General features: G+C 35.8%; 1 protein-coding gene across 3 annotated transcripts in view; it reads right to left on the bottom strand.

Annotated features, from left to right (window-relative positions):
- Positions 1 to 1,519: 1,519 nt before the first annotated feature.
- The window catches only part of HTR2C (5-hydroxytryptamine receptor 2C), a 308,792-nt gene continuing 289,182 nt past the window's right edge, over positions 1,520 to 21,129 (bottom strand). For all 3 annotated transcript variants that reach the window (XM_025372483.1, XM_025372484.1, XM_025372485.1), the window contains one exon: positions 1,520 to 4,988. In XM_025372483.1, coding sequence (XP_025228268.1) covers positions 4,162 to 4,988 — 827 coding nt within the window. In that variant the 3' untranslated portion in view covers positions 1,520 to 4,161. The remainder of the gene's footprint in view (positions 4,989 to 21,129) is intronic.

Below are 21,129 nucleotides of genomic sequence, written 5' to 3'. Positions count from 1 at the left end.
CCCTAATGCCAAAAATTTTGGGGACTGCTGATCCAGGTGACAGATGGGTTTACATATGTCTAGGGGAGAATACATAAGGAAAAAAGGGCCTCAACCTTGGAAATTGCATTGGCCTAAGTGGGAGCTGGGAAACCACATGGATAAAATAAACCTATTGCTACTTGATGGCAAGAAGCATTTTTCTTTCTCTCCTCAGACCATGAAGACCTTCTAGAGCTACAGACTGAGGCAATTTAGTGTTCTTCTGCCCTCTTCCCTTCCACTGGTAGTAGTGACTCCAAGACTAGGCCATCAAGAAATTTCAGCCTCTCTCCATTGCCTCGATGATGGGCTCGAGTAGTCCCTAGCTCTAGAAGAATAAGATATTTCTGGTCATGGGTAGCAGTAAACCTACTTTTTCAAGTGGCATTTCAACGTTTATCTCTTGACCCACTCATAGGAACCGATCTACTCAGAGTAGCAGAGAAATGAGGTATTGCTGCTTTTTTTCCTCAGGGAACTGATGTCATGCCAGTATTGTCTAGGCTCACCCAGCATCAAAAAAGCATATATGTTGAAACAAAAGGTCAGTGTATTTTGTCATCCCTGGTTCCAGGTATGGAAGAAGAGAGTTGTTTTAGTATCATGTCTCTAAAGCCAGTTGAGATAAGATATAAATTAACATTCCACACCTCATGAGTGAAGAACTGGGAGTTGTAAGACCTAGTTTGGCAACTGGAACAGATACCACAATTCTTGCAAATTTTTTTCTTTTCTTATCTTTTTTTGAGAGTGTCTCACTCTGTCTCCCAGGCTGTAGTGCAGTGGCATGATCATGGCTCACTGTAGCATCTACCTCCTGGGCTCAAGCAATCTTGCCTCAGCCTCCCAAGTAGCTGGGACTACAGGCATGCACCCCAGTGCCTGGCTAATTATTTTTTAATTTTTATTGGAGATGTGGTCTTGCTGTGTTGCCCAGACTGATCTCAAGCTCCTGAATTCAAGTGGTTCTCCTACTTCAGCCTCCCAAAGTGCTGGGATTACAGGCATGAGCCACCAGGCCTGGTACTAGCAAATATTAATACTCAATGAATACATGTTGAATGTAGAGGTGCTGCTAAATGTTGGAGACAAAACCATCTACAGAATAAACACGGTCCTTTTTGTCCTTGAGGAGCTTAGATTCTAGTGGGAATAAGCCAGTACTGACAGCTATAACAAGGAGAGCATGTGAACCACCCCAGTCCTTGCTCAAGTAAGGAAGGCAGAACAATTTGGGAGTGTGGTTATTTTGTTCATGAGGAATTGGTGATGCTGTTGTTGATATTGTTTTTGTCATTCACACCTCTTGTTTTTCCTCTGATGCTGTAGTCTTTGAGTACCCATATCATTACTGAAAAGAAAGTGATCTTTTCTGGTTGCATTTGTCTTTGTCAACTTATTTTACAGGATTCAATTTCATTTTCTATGAAAATGAAGTCAAGTGGTATATTTTTCCCTTGAAAGATTCGGGGGGAAAAAAGACATGTGACAGATTAGCCAACATTTAATAAATTTAATAAATTAATAGGAAGTCTCACAAAACCTGTAGTGGATAACATACAGGAATTAGGAATAAGACAACACTTTGCAACCATTCACAAAAAATACCATTTGACAAAGGAGAAGAATTACAGAAAATAATATAAGGCAGTCTGTTGCATGTGTCTTACACAGATATACATATATAATAATACATCAAAATGATTTGATGGTAAATTCATCACCTTTACATTTATCACATGGACTTCTTTTAAAACATTTATAAAAGTTTGTAGATTTAACATTGAAGGGTAAGATTTATATCCAAATGAGTATATTTGTTTCATACCAAACTGCACAGAACTTACGAATAGCACACAATTTGAGGATAATTACCATGTTGGGTACTATTAAGTACTACTACTTGATGACATAAGAATCATTAACAAATGTGCTGTAAGCTATTATCATTCAACTTATTGCTAGTACTTTCGGAAATCTGTGGTTTATATTTTATTTCTTTGTAAAACATGTGCTATGAGCTTGCCCTGATAGTTCAGAAATCAGATGTTTCCAATTTTTTCTAACACTCACACTACTTCAGATCTGAATGCATGGTCTTTTAAAGGATTGCTGAAGGATTTTCTTCAGTCCTTCTTCCATCAGCTATTCTGCCCTACATTAATACAAATCGATGGATTCATGCAACATACATGGCATACATGCAGGGCACCATCTGTATGTGCAGAACTCATGCTAAATGCATGCTGTGTTTCTTCAGACATTTTCATTTCGGTAAGAATTAAATCATCTCATTCTGTTTCATATAATTATTTTAACATGCACTTCAACAGACCTAACAGGCAAGGCAGGTAGACTTGACTTTCGTGTTATATTTGGGCATGCTCAAGCAATTGACTGATGTTTGGCAGTGTTGCAAATCAAATAGAGACTGTATGAGTTTCCTCAAATACAGCAGCTCTTCCACTGCCCCTGTGGCAGACTATTGGATTTATCTATGCTGTGTGTTGAGAACACAGACCAGGGGTTTTAGAAATTCAGATTTTTCATTAACCAATTTTAAGATACTGAGAGGCACCCTCTCAGATGTGTAAGTAACTGTCAAGTGTAAGAACTAGCATCATAAATTCTTCGGAAGTTTATCCACAGTTGTGTGAAATGGACACATACGGAAATACTGTTACTAGAAACACTTGTATACTCTGCACACAGCATAGACTGAATGGTCTGACTTTAGCAATGCTTGAAAACCTTTCACGGTTTAGAAACTATTAAAATGCTACTGAATTCTTAGAGAGCAGCAGGCCCACGAAAGAAACGATGGCCAACACTTATTGTAACACAACACTATATTTTAACAAAGATTTAAACTTCTGGTACGTAATTGCAGTGCAATGAAGAGCTTGCCACTTTCACAAATTAGCTGCAGCCTTTTCCTGCACTAGAGAGTTTGGAAGGATCTGAAAATGAGATAAATTTTGCTTAAAATCCAAATGGAAACTCTGTATTTCTGTAATTCCTAGAGTTCGGTAAAAGTGTCTTTTTAATTACTTTTTTTTTCCACATTCTAAGGGCCCAATTCTGTAGTCCTCAATCAAGTAAAACTTCCAAAGTTTCTACCATCTCTTCTTCCAATACAAGTTTTACTCAAAAATGGACTGCTAAATTAAGTCCTATAGATAGAGGTACCATAATTAAGAAAATATTTTAATAAGGCTCAAAATACTAATTTCACTTTGTGTGAAGCACACAAATTTCCAGGATGCTGAGATCAAAACCCAATTGATGTTGAATCCTGGATTGGGAAATAACTCTGGGATTTCATTTCCCAGTTTAATCATAGAATTAGGAATTTACTAAGGACCAGAATGAAAACACTAATTTCAGTTTGCTTGTTGTAATAGCCAGAATTTGAACATTGTCTTTAAGAAGTGAAAAGCTATTTGGTGTACTATATCTCATCATCCTTCCACTTCTGTAGTCCTGGTTAACCAGCTGCTATGTTAAAATACCACTATGTTTAGGGACAGACATTGCAGTAAATACCGACACAACATTCTGACAATGTCAAATTTTGCCCCTATATGAACAACAAGACTAAGTTCTGCCTCTGACTCACTGACAGATGTATCAGAAAGCAGAACCTATCTTACTGTGTTTATATGTGTAGATGAGCAGAGCAAGAATTTAAAGTGTATATTTACTGTTAACCCGGAACAAATATCCACTGATTTTGTTAATTTAGGTGTGGTTGAAATATAACCACTGTCATGTGCCTCATTCTGGTCACCTGCAAATGCCACCTGAGATGAACATGAACATTGCCATATGCACAAAAGAGAGAGAGAAAGGAAGGAAGAAAGGAAAAAAAGGAAGGAAAGAAGGGAGGGAGGGCAAAAATAAACATTTTATTCATCAAACAATCAAAATAAGTTAGTCTCCATCTACTATAAACAGTAAATATAGAACCCTAAATCTCACTAATGTAAGCATGATTGTAAAGTACAAGGTTGCAAAGCTATATGTAAAAACACCTTTTTTCAGACAGCAATATTTACATTAGTTAAGACCAACAGAAAAAGAAGAAAATTTTCCTACACGTGTAGCTTGTACTGTAGGAAAAGACTGTGCTGTTCTTTCTCACACACTACTAATCCTTTCGCTAACCACACTGGAGGGATTTACTGGTAACTCTAAATTCTCAACTTGCATCTCTATACCGGGCTCATTGTCACTGGCTTTCTTGATCACCGGTTCATTGGTATGCCGATAAATGTTAACATTAAGCTCCCTCCCTGACAAAGCAGTGGCGGCAACTCTTGGAATTTGCCTGACAGGAGGCTTTTTCTCTACCTTATAATTGCAGCGCAAATAGTTGGAGAATGCCCTTCGGTAAATTTTGTTGAAGAGAGTATACACCAGAGGATTGATTCCTGAACACACATAGCCAATCCAAACAAACACATTCAGAAGCTTTTCCATGAGCTTTTGGTTACAGGACTTCTCACAAAGAACCGACAGAATATTGGTAATGAAAAATGGGCACCACATGATCAGAAACACAAAGAAAACAATCCCAAGGACTTTCGAAGCTTTTCTTTCATTGTTGATAGCCTGCATGGTGCCCCTAGGACGTCTCTCCTTCTTCCTTCTTCGGCGTGCGTTCTGGTCTTGGTTAGGGTTTGCAGCGTTCTCTTCCTCGGCCGTATTCCTCTTGCAGCACTTCAGGAAATCCAGACTTAGTCCAGGCGGTTCCTCGGTGTGGCCGTGCAGTAACATCAAAGCTTGTCGGCGAAGAACGTAGATCGTCAGGCAATACGTAATCACCATAATCGTCAGCGGTATGAAGAAAGCTACGAAGGACCCAATAAGAACGAAATTTGGGTCGTTGAGCACGCACGTCGTGTTGTTCACGAACACCTTGTCTTCGTCCCTCAGTCCAATCACAGGGATAGGAACTGATACACCTAAAGGAAGAAAAAAGGAAGGGCGTTGTTATAGAATACTGAAGGACTGAACAGATGTATTCAATGGCATACATTAATTCGCACTTTACGGAAGGAAATTCAGACCTGATATTTGTTGAAAGCTATTCACGGCATAATCGATAGTCACATGAAACACTAGCAGTATGGCATCAGAAAATGATGGTGCTTTTCATGTTAGGAATGCCTTCTCCCTAAATTCTATAGAAGGCATGGAATCACCCTCATTGATATTAACTATATTAGAGACACAGTTGTGTCAAATTTGTTGGATTTCCAAGAATCGTCCTGGCTCATAGAAGGCACTCAATAAATATTTGTTGGATCAATGAATAAATTAACATCTGTACTTGATGACATTAATAAAGTCAATCATTCTTTCTTTAGCATATCATCTTCCAAATTCAATAAAAATGAGACACATACCACCTGTAATAGTAATAATAGCCTATTAGGGTTGGTTGGGAAGAGTCTAACTACTATGAAATAGTATGAAATACTAACATACTATGAAATACTATGAAATAGTCAATAAGCAGAGACTGAAAGGATTATCTTTTTAGCAAGGATTTTTGTTTGTTTGTTTGTTTGTTTTATTTTGAGTCTCTGGGCATAAACAATGTTTCAAAATCAAGAGAGGGTGAAATGTAGAGTTGGGAGAGATGCAGTCCACCAGTTTCTGTGTGGAATTTTGAGCTTTTGTGTTTTTAAGAATACTGAGAGGTAGTACTCTAGAGAAGCATTTCCTTCAATAAATAGGCCCACAGTCAGAAAATATCAACGAGGAGGTGGCAGAAGAAGGTGATTTTGTGCCTGAGCATAAGAAAGAAATCTGGAAACTTTCAGAAATAACCACAGTAGGTCTTCAAGAGGTCCTGCATCAATACATAGAACTAAATAGATAATAAACAGAGATAGAGATTGCTATCCTCTCTTGTGTCCACAGGAAGTCAAAGCCTGGGAAGTTCAGATTGTACTTGTGGGATTCCATCAGAGATTATTAGGAATCCTGGGCTGGTAGGTGTCTACATCATGAACTGTGAGGGGAGACAGAAAAGGATTCTCAGAGATCCTTGCTGACCTTAAGGAACACATGAGTAGTTGTGGCAAATCTGAAACAGAAAGTCCTTACCAGTTGTGTTAACATGCCTAGTCAGGTATAGAGTGTCTGGCTGGATGATCAAGAGGGAAAAAAAATGGGTCAATGCTTCTTTGCTAGAGCTTGCTGAGAATGCTGACTGATGTTTAATCTCTTGGAACACAGAAGGGAGACAGTGTTTTGAAAGTGATCTTTAAGTCTTCTTCCTCAGACATGGAATTTCTAAAATGACTGGCCTTTTCCTAGAGTAGGAAGCCAAGTAACAGGATGAGGAAGCCACACAGATACGACAAGACTTCCCTGGGTATTGTTCCATGCCTATCTATAGATCTGAACCTAGGCACACCATTCAGGAAAGTAGGAAAGACTGAAAATGAGGAGGCACTGCAAACAATAAGTCTCCTCAAGTAGTGCATGGCCAGATCCTAAAGAAGAGACCTTTGCACCTGGACGGGGTGGAGTGGCAATTATTAGAAGGAGAAAAGAGAAAGTGATTTTTCACCAAGTTTGATGAAATGCCTAGGGAAATTTCAACAGGAATTTGGGAATATAGAGTATAGCAGAACCACACAAAATATATTTCTTAAGAGTTAAAAAAAAAAAAAAAAAAAGTTAAGGACGCTGCCAGACTGTGTTGTTAGAATCTTCATTTGAAAAATCATAAATGTAAGGCAATCTCTATAAAGAGCGCAGATCAAGCATGCCCTAAGGACATCAGTATTGGCTTAACCTTAATAACATATTTTAGTGGCAGATTAGTCTGCAGAAAGTTAATATAAGATGTTTAAAAGAAGGAAGAGTTTCTTTAAAAAAATTTACAAGAGAAAATGTTAGAGGGGGAACTTATACATTAAGAGATACTTAAAAGACCTGTCAAGTAATGATAATATGTGGAACTTCTTGGGATCTTGATGAAAGCAAAAACATGTTAAAATTTTTCATAACACAATTAAAAGTCTGAACAATGACTAGCCTTTGGATGATATTAAATAATTATTGTTCATTAATTTTTAGGGGAGGTGTTGATATTGTGGTTATATAAAAAGATAGCTCTTTTATTTTTAGATGTGCATACTAAAACACTTAAGGATGAAGTATTACAATGTCTGGAGTCATTTCAAAATAATATGGGAGGGAGAAGGATGAAAGTATGGATGAAACAAGACCGTCCACAAGCTGATAAATCTTGGAGCTGGATGATGAGTTCACGGGCTTTATTTTATAATTCTACTTTTGTAATCTTTGAAAGTCAACTACTAAACAGAAAGCTTAATAATTTTTTTCAACTAAAAAGAAGAGAAAAGAAGACATAGAGGTCCTTTCTGAAACAGAGTAACATCACTGTTAAACCTCAGATTTTAAAAACTCTCCAAAACTGATTGGCCACAGTTAACCCTGGAAGTGATTCCTTCCAGAGCAAAAAAAAAAAAAAAAAAAAAAATTCGGATCCCTAAGTAGAAACATTCAATCGCCGGTTTGAAACAACTGCAGGGAAGAAGGCCATTTTCTGACAAAGTGTTGGTAGGAAACTCCGTGATACCTTTCCAGGTTCCTTACAGCAAAAGCAATAAACGATGCAGGAGTGGTGTTTCCCTCTTCAATCTCCTACCTTGCCAACAACCCAACACTAGATACCACAGTGTGGGGCTAGAAACTCAATCTGGGGAATTTGCTTTCCCTGGAAGCATCATGACTCAGGCATGTACCTTCAATTTCCCACAGGAAATGCTGCATATATTCTAAGTATTCATAGACACACTTGGACGTTTCTGAGGAAGGCCTCACACACAGGCCATAAGATTGGTGGAAGTTGGTATCATTCAGGGACTAACTCTGGAGATTAGTCACTTCTATCACAATGTTAGCTCACTTCTACTAAATGATTTATTCACTTGTCTAAGGGACTCTTGAGCCTAAAGTAGGCCTTGTCAAGGGACAACAAGAGAGGGTAGCAAAGTCACTGTAGATGAGCTGAAGCTGTTATTGGGTAGATGAGACCAGTTTTATCCCTGGCATCTATTTGTATAATATTTTGTGCATTGAGAAAAGGGTGATTCTAATAGCTGCTATTTATTGAGTGTATCCTTTGTGCCAGGCACTGAACCATGCATATTACTGACATTACAAATGTAGAATGTATTATCTCAATTTGGTTAAAAACTTTATAAGACAGGTATTACTTGGCAAAGTAGCTTAACCACTTTACCAAATCTGCACTGTCATTCATTTTCTTTTGTTTTTAGAAACCATGAATGCAATCAACAAAACAAGAAGAAATTCAAGTTATTTCAAACATATGAGGAAATTATAAAAAGCAACAACACAAGCAGCATTAATAACAATATATGTTGTACACACTGTCTTATTCAATACTTTAAAAAAAAATAAAAGGTAAGTGTCAGTAGTTCTCAAGGTGTGGTTCAAGGACCCTAGGGGGCTCTGAGACTTTTAGAAAGCTTGCTAGGTTTTCCCTTCCTAACTGTCTTTAAAACTGCATTTTCTTCATAAATTTCAACCACAACAACATATCACAACTGGTTGAATGTGGATACATATATGAGAACCTAGCTTTCTTTCTGTCAAACAAGATATTAAAAGAGATTTTCAAAACTGTGGGCCGGGTGCAGTGGCTCACGCCTGTAATCACAGCACTTTGAAAGGCTGAGGTGGGCAGATCACCTGAAGTCAGGAGTTCAAGACCAGCCCGGTCAACATGGTGCCACTCAGTCTCTACTAAAAATACAAAAATTAGCCAGGGATGATAGCATGTGCTTATAATCCCAGCTACTTGGGAGGCTGAGGCAGGAGAATCGCTTGAACCCAGGAGGCAGAGGTCACAGTGGGCTGAGATCTCGCCACTGCACTCCAGCCTGGGTGACAGAACAAAATTCCATCTAAAATAAATAAATAAATAAAACAATAAATTTTCAAAACTATAAAATAATGCGCCTGTTTTCTCTCTGATTTGTTTTAGAGATTACAGTTTTCAAAAATATGTTTTTATGTTAACCTTAGATGGGCTTATTATTATTATTGAAAATAAAATTATTCCTAAATATTTTAAACATTTCTCAGTTTTAATTTCTAATACCATAAATATCAATAAATATAAGCCACATAAGCAAAAACTCTTTTGGAACCCTGAATTATTTTGAAGCATATAAAGGGGTCCTGACACCAAAGAGCTTGAGAACTGCTGTTCTACGTTAATGCATTAAGTTATTTAAGCGCTAGAGAGTTAAGTTCAGCAAATGTGTTTGTTTGTCTTAGCATTTTTATTTCAACCAATAGTAATTCATGCAATATTATCATGTCTGGTAAATATAAATAACAGCAATACTGGCAACAAAACACTTTAAATTCATCATCTCATTCATTTTTATAAAAATTCTGAAAGGCACACGTTGTTTTATGAAGTTAACTTCAGAAAAATTAAATAAGTTTAGCAAATATCATGAGGCAATCTTCAATATTTTTGAAATTCCTGATTTGGCCAAAGAGGAAAAGTAGATATGAACTACCATTGAAAATATCGGGTGTCACTAACAATAATTCCAATAATAATAACTACCTTTTACTGAGGGCTTATTTGTCACACACTAAGCCACATATTTCATAACTGTTATATACTTTTATATATATTTTATTCAATCTGGACAAAAAACATAAAAGAAATTATTAGATGGAATCACTTTTCTGAGTTTAACTTCAATAAGTCTGTATCATCTTCCTTAGAATTTTAGAACCAACAAAGATAAATTATAATTCATGTTGTGCTGGAAATCTTAGGTACTTCTTCAACTAATAAACTGTCAAATATATTTCACATGCATTATCTAATTCAGTTGTTGCAAATCTCTGAAAAGTGGTTATTATTTATTAAGGTTACTTAAACTCTGAGAGGAAGAATGCCTTCAGTAAACATATAAGAGTCTTAGCATTTTAGAATATTAAATTCAGTAACATGGTTAAAGTTAAAGGTTTACTGAAAATATCATATGTTACTTCTACTACTATTTTATTCAAAATATAATGTTACCACTATTATAACTACTACTGCTGTTACAACTACTTCTACTATCATTCGTTAAGTACTTATTATGATGCTTACTGACTCTGATACTTTATCTGCATTACATACTTTACATGCATTATCTCATTGCAACCTCTTAAAAGCCCATTAGTTGACGAAGTTATTTTACTGCAAAAGAGGTAAGTTCAGAGGATATATAAAAAGGTTTACATTATGTCTTAAAGCCTTGAATTCAAGCAACACAGATCAGTTCTCTTCAAACCATAAGGTCATATGCCAATGATTCTAAGAGGCACATTTCTTTCAGATTTTAACGTCTTTGAAATTGTGATGCTTCATACAACCCATAGTGTCTTATAATCATTGTTGGCCAGACAGTAGTTATTAGATAGGTGTCATTGTCAGTACATGTGTGAAACTGGTCTGAATAATTTCTTTTGACATCTTCTGGTAGGATCAAAACTACCAGCAGCAAAATTTGCAAAATGAGTGTCAGCCACATGACAACAATTCAGTGTAAGTGAAAAGTTATGTCATTACAGACAAAGGGAAGGAGTGTTCTGAAGAAGACATCCGCAACAGTTTCAAATGCCACATAGAGGTCTAGAATTTGAAACATTTTCTCTATCTTCGAAAATAAAAAGGTCATTGGTGATTATAGAGAGAACAATTATAGTGAAGACAGGAAACAGACTGCCGAGAGATGAATAATAAATCGTGATACAAAAGAGATTATAGAATACATTTCCTAGAACAGCTTGATAAACATCAAAATGAAAACATAGGGAAATTATTGTTAACCTGCAGGGTTACCTGTTTCTATGGGTTATTTTGCATGGAGAGGAAATTTATTTCAGACTGACAGGAGTTCTTGAAGTCTGGTGATGCTGCAGCCATTGTCATTGATATGGCTCCTGGCAAACCCATGTGTGTTGACAGTATCTCACACTATCCTCTTCTGAGTCATTTTGCTGTTCATGATATGAGATAGACATCATATCATGATGATGTGTCATCAAAGCAAGGGACAAGAAGGCTGTTGGAGCTGGCAACGTCACCAAGTTTGACAGAAAGCTCAGAAGTCTAGATGAATATTATCCCTAATACCTGCCACCCCAGTTTTAATCAGTGGTGGAAGAATGGTCTCAGAACTGTTTGTTTCAATTAGCCTTTTAAGTTTAATAGTAAAAGACTGGTTAATGATAACAATGCATTGTAAAACCTTCAGAAGAAAAAGAGAATGTTTTATGGATCCCCTTTTTTTTGCATGTGGCAGTTTTAAGTTATTAGTTTTTAAAATCAGCACTTTTTAATGGAAATACCCTGACCAAAAATCTGTCACAGAATTTTCAAACTCATTAAAATAAAGCTTAATAAGAGAAAAAAAGAGAAATATCCAAGGGTGTCATATCAGATAACATGGAGGACAGAAGATAAAATCATCTTTAAAAAGAATAAAGTAAAAACTAGAGCAACAAACGCACATCTGTCAACCCAGAATTTTATGTTCAGTGATCATATACTTCATAAATGAAGGTAAAATTAAGACTTTTTCACGTCAACTAAAGCTGAGAGAATTTGTTGCCAACAGAACTTCATTAAAAGAATGCTAAGAGGACCAAGACGGTGGATTAGAAGCAGCTGTAGTCCACGGCATTCACAGAGAGGAACAAAAGGGGTGAGTGAATACAGTATCTTCAACTGAAATATCCAGGTACTCACTTTAGGACTGATCAGGAAACAACTCAACCGATGGAGAACAAAGAAAAGACAGGTGGGGCAACGGCCCAACTGGGAGCAACACAGAGCCAAGGGAACCCTCACATCCAGTCATGGGAAGCGATGAGTGATTATGTGACCGTGGGAAACCATGCTTCTCCCACAGATCTTTGCAACCCACGAATCAGGAGATCCCCTTGTGAACCTATGCCACCAGGGCCTTGGGTCCAACACACAGAGCTGTGTGGAGTCTCAGCAAAGCAGCTGCTCAGGCAAACACAGAGACCCAGGGGCTTTACATGCTCTGACCCCAGGATCCCCAACAAAGGTGTCTGCAACTCAGGCAAAGTGGGTGGTCTGTACATACCACTAGGAAGGGGGCTGAATCCAGGGAGCCAAGCAGCATTGTTCTGCGGGCCCCACTTCCATGGCATCTCACAAGATAAGAGTCAATGGTTTGGAATTCCAGCCAGCCACCAGCAACAGGGTGGAGCCTGCCTGAGATAGCGCATTCCTATACAGAAACAACAGGCAAGCTAAGAGCCAAAGAATTAACTTCCATTCACAAGTGCCAAAAAAAGAATAAAATACTTAGGAATATAGCTAATAAGGGAAGTGAAGGACCTCTTTAAGGAGAACTACAAACCACTGCTCAAAGTAATCAGAGATGACATAAACAAATGGAAAAACATTCCATGCTCATGGATAGAAAGAATCTATGTAATTAAAATGCCCATAACTGCCTAAAGTTATAGATTCTATACTATTCCCGTTAAACTACCATTGAAATTCTTCACAGAATTAGAAGAAACTTTAAAAATTCGTATGGAACCAAAAAAGAGCCCAAATAGCCAAGGCAATCCTAAGCAAAAAGAACAAAGCTGGAGGCATCACATTACTCAACTTCAAACTATACTGTTGGGCCACAGTAACCAAAACAGCATGATACTGGTACAAAAACAGACACATAGACCAATGGAACAGAGGAGATCTCAGAAATAAGACTGCACACCTACAGTTATCTGATATTTGACCAACTTGACAAATACAAGCAATGGGGAAAGGATTTCCTGTTTAATAAGTGGTGCTTGGAGAACTGACTAGCCATATGCAGAAAACTGAAACTGGATCCCTTTATTACACCATATACAATAATCAACTCAAGATGGATTAAAGACTTAAATGTAAAACCCAACACTATAAAAACCTCAGAAGAAAACCCAGGCAATACCATTCAGAATATAGGCACTGGCAAAGATTTTAAGATGAGGACACCAAAAGCAATTGGAACAAAAGCAGAAATTGACAAATGGGATCTAATTAAACTAAAGAGCTTCTGCACAGCAAAAGAAACTATCATAAGAATGAGCAGAAAACCTACAGAATGAGAGAAAATCTTTGCAACCTGACAAAGGTCTAATATCCAGAGTGTACAAGGAGCTTAAACAAATTTACAAGAAAAAAACAACTCCATTAAAAAGTGGGCAAAGGACATGAACAGACACTCCTCCAAAGAAGCTATTCATGTGGCCAAAAAAATATATGAAAACAAGCTCAACATCACTGATCACTAGAGAAATGCAAATCAAAACCACAATGAGATATCATCTCATGTCAGCCAGAACGGCGATTATTAAAAAGTCCAGAAACAATAGAGGGTGGTGAGGTCGTGGAGAAAAAGGAACACTTTCACACTCTTGGTGGGAGTGTAAATTAGTTTAACCATTGTGGAAGACAGTGTGATGATTCCTTAAAGACCCAGAGGCAGAAATACCATTCGACACAGCAATCCCATTACTGGGTATATACCCAAAGGAATGTAAATTGTTCTGTTATAAAGATACATGCATGCATATATTCATTGCAGCACTATTCACAATAGCAAAGACTTGGAACCAACCGAAATGCCCATCAATGATAGACTGGATAAAGAAAATGTGGTACATATGAACCATAGAATACTATGCAGACGTAAAAGGAAAGAGATTATGCCCTTTGCAGGGATATAAATGGAGCTGGAAGCCATTATCTTCAGCAAACTAACACAGGAACAGAAAAGCAAATACCTTGTCTTCTCACTTAGAAGTGGCAGCTGAATCACAAGATCACATGGACACATAGCTAGGAACAATACACACTGGGGCCTGCCAGAGGGTGAAGAGGGAGGGCATTAGGAATAATAGCTAATGGATGCTGGGCTTAATACCTAAGTGATGGGATGATCTGTGCAGCAAACCACCATGGGATGCATTTACCTACGTAACAAACCTGCATACCATGCACATACATCCCTGAACTTAAAATAAAAGTTGGGGAAAAAAAGAATGCTAAGGGAAGTTCTTCAGGCTGTTGAATATGATACCAGGTGGAAACTCACAACTACTGGAGGAAAGAGGAGCACCTGAAATGGTAAACATGTAAGTAAACAGACTACTTTTTATTTTTTCCTAATTTCTTAAAAGGTGTGTGAGGTTTTGAGGCACAAATGAGTTGATTTTAAAGTTGTGTCTATGGCATTTGCAGCAATAGCATACATGACAGCATTAACAAAAAGAACAGGCTTGAAAAATCAAATTAAACATTTTAAGTTTCTTACATGTCTAAAATCTAAAGTGGAGAATTAGTACATTATTAAAATTGAGGATGCTTATGAGATAAGATATCTGATGGCAATCCTTAAATCCACCTAAGTCAAATAAAAATACTTAAAAATACATAGCTAAAAAGTCATTAAAGGAAGTAAAATGCATTGCTAAAGGTATTTGGTAAGCAGAAGAGAAGGCAGGAAAAGAGAAACAGGAGAACAAAAATTAAATGAAGCAAAAAGAAAATGAATAGCAAGATGTCAGAGTTAAACCTAGTCATATTGATGATTACACAAAATGTAATTGATCCAAATAGTTTAGTTAGGAGGCAGAGATTTTCAGATTAAGATAAAAGAGAAAGACGATCAGTTGTCTTAAAAGAGGCAAACTTTAAATATGAAGACATATGTAAGTACAGAATTAGAAATTATGGAAAATTATATATTGTATGAATAGTTATTACAAGAAAGGTAGCATGGCTATATTATTGTCAGACAAAGTGTATTTCAAGACAAGGAATATTAGCAGAGATGAAAGGGAGTATTTACAATAATAAAAGGACAAATTCAAAAGTAAGGCATACCAATCCTAAATGTGTCTCTCCCAATGACACAGCTTCAAAATATTTAAAGCAAAATCTACAGAACTAAAGGAAGAAATGAACAAATCCCCAATCATCACTGACAAACATTCCTTTCTCAGTAACTGTTTGAAAAAGAAAGTAAAGATATAGAATATATAAACACTGTCAATTAGATGTGATTGATTTTTACAGAACACTACACTGAATGCTTCTGAATATACCTTCTTTAAAATGTTCACATGGAATGCTTATCAAGATAAGTCATATGCTGGAGCATAAAATATCTCTCAATAATTTCTAAAGTCCGAAACCTTATATAGTATGTTCTTAGCAACAGAATTAAATAAGAAATTAATGACAAATAAGATATTGATCACTCATTTCCCACACCTCATCTAAATAACTGGAAAATCAAATTACAAACATCTAAATAACTCATGTGCCAAAAAAGAAATCACAAGCAAATTTGGAAAAACGTTTGAGAATAATTTGTTGAACACACAGCATATAAAATTTGTGGGTAGGGCAAAAGCAAAATTTAGAGGATTTTTGTTTTTCTTTTTTGAGATGGAGTCTCACTCTGTTGCCCAGTCTGGAGTGCAATGGCATGATCTTGGCGCACTGCAACCTTTGCCTCCTGGGTTCAAGTGATTCTCTCTGCCTCAGCATCCCAAGTTGCTAGAATTAGAGGCACCCGCCACCACTCCTGGCTAATTTTTGTATTTTTAGCAGAGACGAGGTTTCACCATGTTGGCCAGGCTGGTCTCGAACTCCTGACCTCATGTGATCTGCCCACCTCAGCCTTCCAAAGTGCTGGGATTACAGGCATGAGCCACCACACCCAGCCTAGAAGAAATTTTAACAGTAAATGTCAATATTCAAAAAGAAGAAAGAATGGTTAAAATTAGTAATCTAAGTTTCTGCAGTAAGAAACTTGAAAAAAGGAAGAGGAAATTACATCCTACATACAAGGAAAGAAACAGATAAATGAGTAAAAATCAACAGAAGAGGAAACAGATACATGATAAAGAAACCTCACAAACCTAAAGTTGGTTCTTTGCAAAGTTTAATAAAATGGATCAATCTCTACCAAGACCTCATTTCCTTGGTAGAGGTAGACACATCAAGAAAAAGGAAGGAGAAAGAACACAAATTACCAGTATCAAGAGAAAAGAGAGTACATCACTACATAACCTACAGATATTTTTAAAAAGAAATACTATGATCAATTATGATAAGTTGCATGATCTACTATCTCATGTATAATGTAAGAACAATACAACAGCATAAATTCATTTACACCCCCAACATATGCCATTGTTTTCATATAATTTATTTCTAAATATGACATAACACCACAATACTTTGTTATAATTTTTTTCACTTGTTATTACTAGACTTTAAAAAAATATAAGAAGGGATGTACACTTTCTATATGCTTCAAAAATTTTATGTCCTCAGTGTGTCTTTCCTCCCTTTCTGAGATCAATGCACATTAGAGCGCTTGCCAGTGTCCCACAGATTGTTGATGCTTTGTTCATTTAAAAAGTAAATCTGGCTGGGCACAGTGAATCACGCCTGTAATCCTAGCACTTTGGGAGCCTGAGGCGAATGGACCACTTGAGGTCAGGAGTTTGAGTCCAGCCAGGCCAACATGGTGAAACCCCGTCTCAAATAAAAATACAAAAATTAGCCTAGCGTGGTAGTGTGTGCCTGTGATCCCAACTACTCGAAGCTGAGGCATGAGAATCGCTTGAACCCAGGAGGCAGAGGTTGCAGTGAGCCGAGATCATACCACTGCACTCCAACCTGGGTGACAGAGCAAGACTCTGTCTCAATTGAATAAATAAATAAGGTAGATAAATAACTGAATAAATAAATAAGGTACATAAATAAATAAGGTAGATTTATTGAAATATAAATACCTTATTGAAATACAATTTACAAGCACATAAAAACACACAGATTTCAAGTATACATTTACATGAGACTTTACAAATGTATATATCTGTGAAATCACCATCCCAATTGAAATATAGGACATTTTCAAGCCTGCAGAAAGTTTTCTTATCTTCCTAGCTAGTCAATTTTCCTGACCCCAAGAAATGACTATTTAGATTCTTATCAGTATAGGTTTACCTGTTTTAGGACTTTACATAAATGGAATCATACAAGATCTACACTTACATATCTGTCTGCTTTTGCTCATCATAATGGCTATCACTTCACACATATTTTTGGTTGTGTCACTAGTTTTTCTTTCTATTGTAAATATTATTCCTTTGAAGGAATTGTTGCTTATCCTTTCACCTGTTGATAAACATTTGAGACATTTTCAGTTTGGGATTATTATGAATAAAGTAATTTTAAAAGTAATGACAGGATTTTTTTGTGTGTAAACATATATTTTCGTATCATTTGGGTAAATGTAAGCAGTGGAATTGCTGGTTGATAGGGTGGATGCATGTTTAACTTTCTAAGAAACTGACAAAGTACCATTTTGCGGTCCCATCCACAATTAAAATTTCAGTTGCCACTAATTCTTGACACCCCTTGGTAGTGTTAGGCTTTTCAATTTTAGCCATTCTAGTGGTGTGAAGCCAGTTCTCATTGTGGTTTTAAAGTTGCATTATCATCATGGTCTAGGACACTGAACAATGTCTCATATACTTACTGCCATTTGGATATATTCTGTTATAAAGTGTTCAACATTTTTCCCATTTTCAGCTGAGTTGTTTGACTTAATTTTTAAGAACTCTTTATATATTTTGGATACAAGTCTTTTGGCAGATATATCTTGCCTATATTTTCTCTGAGTCTTTGGCTTGTCTTTTTTATTTCCTTAATATTGTCGTCTTTCAAAGAGCAGTTTTTAATTTTGAAGTTCAATTTGTCAACTTTTAATTTCTTTATTTATGTGTTTTGTTTCCTATTCAAAGCATATTGGCCTATGCAAGGTTATGAAGATATTCTTTTATATTCTATCTATAATAATTTTGCTTTTAGATTTTATATTTAGATGAATGATCTGGCTTAAGGTAATTTTGTATATACTATGAGGTTGAAGTCAAGGTTAATTCTTTTATACCAATTTGTACATAAGTCTCAGAACATTTATTGAAAAAGCAATTTTTCTTACTTAATTGTCTTGGCACTTTTTTTGAAAACTGATAGTTTATGTGTGAGTATATTTCTGGACTATTTTTTTAAAAATTGCATTGATTTATTTCTTTATTCTTGTGCCAATAACCACTCTCTTGATTACTTTAGCTATATTGTATGTCTTGAAATCAGATAAATGCTCCTAGTTTTTTTTCTTTGTTTTTTTTTCAAAATTGTTTTAACTCTCCTAGGTCCTTTACCTCTCCTTATAAATTTTAAAATCAGGCCGGGCACAGTGGCTCACACGTGTAATCCCAGCACTTTGGGAGGCTGAGGCAGGTGGATCACCTGAGGTCAGGAGTTTAAGACCAGCCTGGCCAACATGGTGAAACCCCGTCTCTACTAAAAATACAAAAAAAGTAGCAGGGTGTGGTAGCTGGCGCCTGTAATTCCAGCTACTTGGGAGGCTGAGGCAGGAGAATCGCTGGAACTCAGGAGTCAGAGGTTGCAGTGAACCGAGATCACGCCACTGCATTCCAGCCTGGGCAACAGAGTGAGACTCTGTCTCAAAAAAAATAAACAAACAAATAAATAAACAATAAAATCAGTTTGTCAGTTTCTGAAAGTAGCCTGATGTGATTATCTTTGGATTAATATGAATCTATAGATTAATTTAGATATATTAATAGATTATATTTTAATTTTTAGATTTTCAATTCAAGAACATGTAATTATCACTCCTTGTATTTATTCTACTTTAATTTCTGTAAGCTATGTTTATATGTACAGAAGGTTCTCACATATTTTCTAAGGGTACTATATTTTTTATGATACTATAGATACATATTATTTAATTTTTTGATTATTTGTTGTGAATATATGGAAATACAATCTATGTTTGTATGTTATATGATCTGTTATTCAGAAAGCCTGCTAAATTACTTACTGATATTAGTAGAGTTTTCATTTTTGTAGATTCCTTAAATTTCACATAGACAATTATTTTATCTTCAAGTTAAAAAGTTTTGTTTTCTTTCCAGTCTTTTTTACTTACTTATTTAATTTTTTGCCTTATTGTGTTGCCTATGAATAAAAGTGAAACAAAATGGAAAGGAAGAGAAAATTGAAATTGCTCTTCATCTACTAAGGTAACTAAATGACATTTGAAACCCTCTCCAAAAAAAGAATTCAGATTCAAATGCTTCATTGGTGAATTCTGTCAAACATTTAAGAGATAAATACTACCAATTTTACGTGAACAGTTTCAGATAACGGAAAAGGAGGATAGATTTCTAACCAATTTTATGATTTTAGCATAACTGATATGAAAAGCTGATAAGGACTCTGCAAGATAAGTAATTTATTGAACAAAATCATTTATGTACATAGATGCACAGATCCTCAGTAATATATTAGGAATTGAAATCCATCAATATATGAACAGTATATCATGATGGGGGTTTAATCTCTAGATTGTTCCCCAGAATGCAAGGATGTTTCAAGAGTGTATACCAGTCAAAGAAATTATCCACATTAATAGGATAAATAAGAGAAAAAAGTATACTATTAGATCCTCTCAATAGAATTTAAAACATTATTTATCAAAAGTCAGTATCTATTCCCGATAAAAATTCTCTGAAAACTAGGGACAAAGATACTTCTTCTGTTGATAAGAAGATATACTCTTATAAAAAATCAACAGCTATTGCCAGACTAAATTATGATACATTGAAGGATCTTTTCCTATGATGAGGACATACGATATGTATTTATATTTAGATTTAACAGTCTCTCTGTGGTTCCCTTTCTTCCTGAGTTCCCCTACTAATTTTCAATTTGTGTTTTTGATTGAATGCATTCTCCAACCTATCCTAAATCTCATTACAAATTTTGCCTCAATCCTAGGCTGATCTTTAAACTCCATAGGCACAAAGGAAAGATGGGAGGAACATGCTAAAAAGAAGCAACTAGAAGTCAAGAAAACTGAAAAGAAATGTCAGCTGTTGCACAATGTGGGGGACACAGGTTTTATAGTTTGAGTCCGGAAAGTTAAATACCTGCTAGAAGAAATAAACAATAATCTTCACAATAAGAAACAAACTCCAGAGTGTCAATGTATAACAATGTCCAGTTTTCAATCAAAAGTTATTAAATAAAGCCTGGGCGACAGAGCGAGACTCCGCCACAAAAAAAAAAAAAAAAAAAAAAAAAGACAAAGAAACAGAAAGTGGGAACCATAAACAGTAAAAGGGGAATTTAATATAAATAGACCATGATTGGTCACAGATGTTGGATTTAAAGATCCAAATGTGAAAACAGGTATTTTAAAATATATTCCATAAGTTCGAGGCAAATATGGTATTAATGACAGGAAAGACAACAATATCAATAAAGAAATGGCACATATAAAAAGACCAAGTGAAAGTTATAATGTTTGTAAAATTACATTACCAAAATGGCAAAAAAAAAAAAAAAAAAATCACTTGATGGGACAAATGCAATTTCAAAGGCTAAAAGAATCAGTGAGTAGGAAATAAAATGATACAAAATATGAATTAAGCCTGAAACTTATGAGATAATACTAAGTGGCTTAATATATGTATAATTTGGGTCCCAGACAGAAAGGAAAGAAAGAAGCAGAATAAATGTTTGCAGAAATAGTGGCCAGTAACTTCACCAATTTGTGAAAAAGTTTAACCAACATTTTCATAAAGATGAATGAATTCCAAATAGAATAAACGGGAGAAATCACACCTACAAACATCACAGTCTGCTGAATTTAAAAGAGAGTAAGAACATTTAAAAAGCAGAGGTAGGAAAAGACATATTTCATACAAGGAAACAATTATATAATTATCAGCTCATCTCAAGAAAATATGAAGGAGAGGACATACTCAAATATCAAATTCAAAGTGCTGAAACAAAATAACAGTCAACCAACAATTCTATATCCAGTAAGACTGCCCCTCGAAATTGAAGGTGAAATGAAAATACTTGTAGAT

The sequence above is a fragment of the Theropithecus gelada genome, chromosome X, assembly GCF_003255815.1.
Source record: "Theropithecus gelada isolate Dixy chromosome X, Tgel_1.0, whole genome shotgun sequence".
Classification (NCBI taxonomy): Eukaryota; Metazoa; Chordata; class Mammalia; order Primates; family Cercopithecidae; genus Theropithecus; species Theropithecus gelada.
Note: the sequence above shows the minus strand (reverse complement) of the source record. Positions and strands in the feature narration are given on the sequence as shown.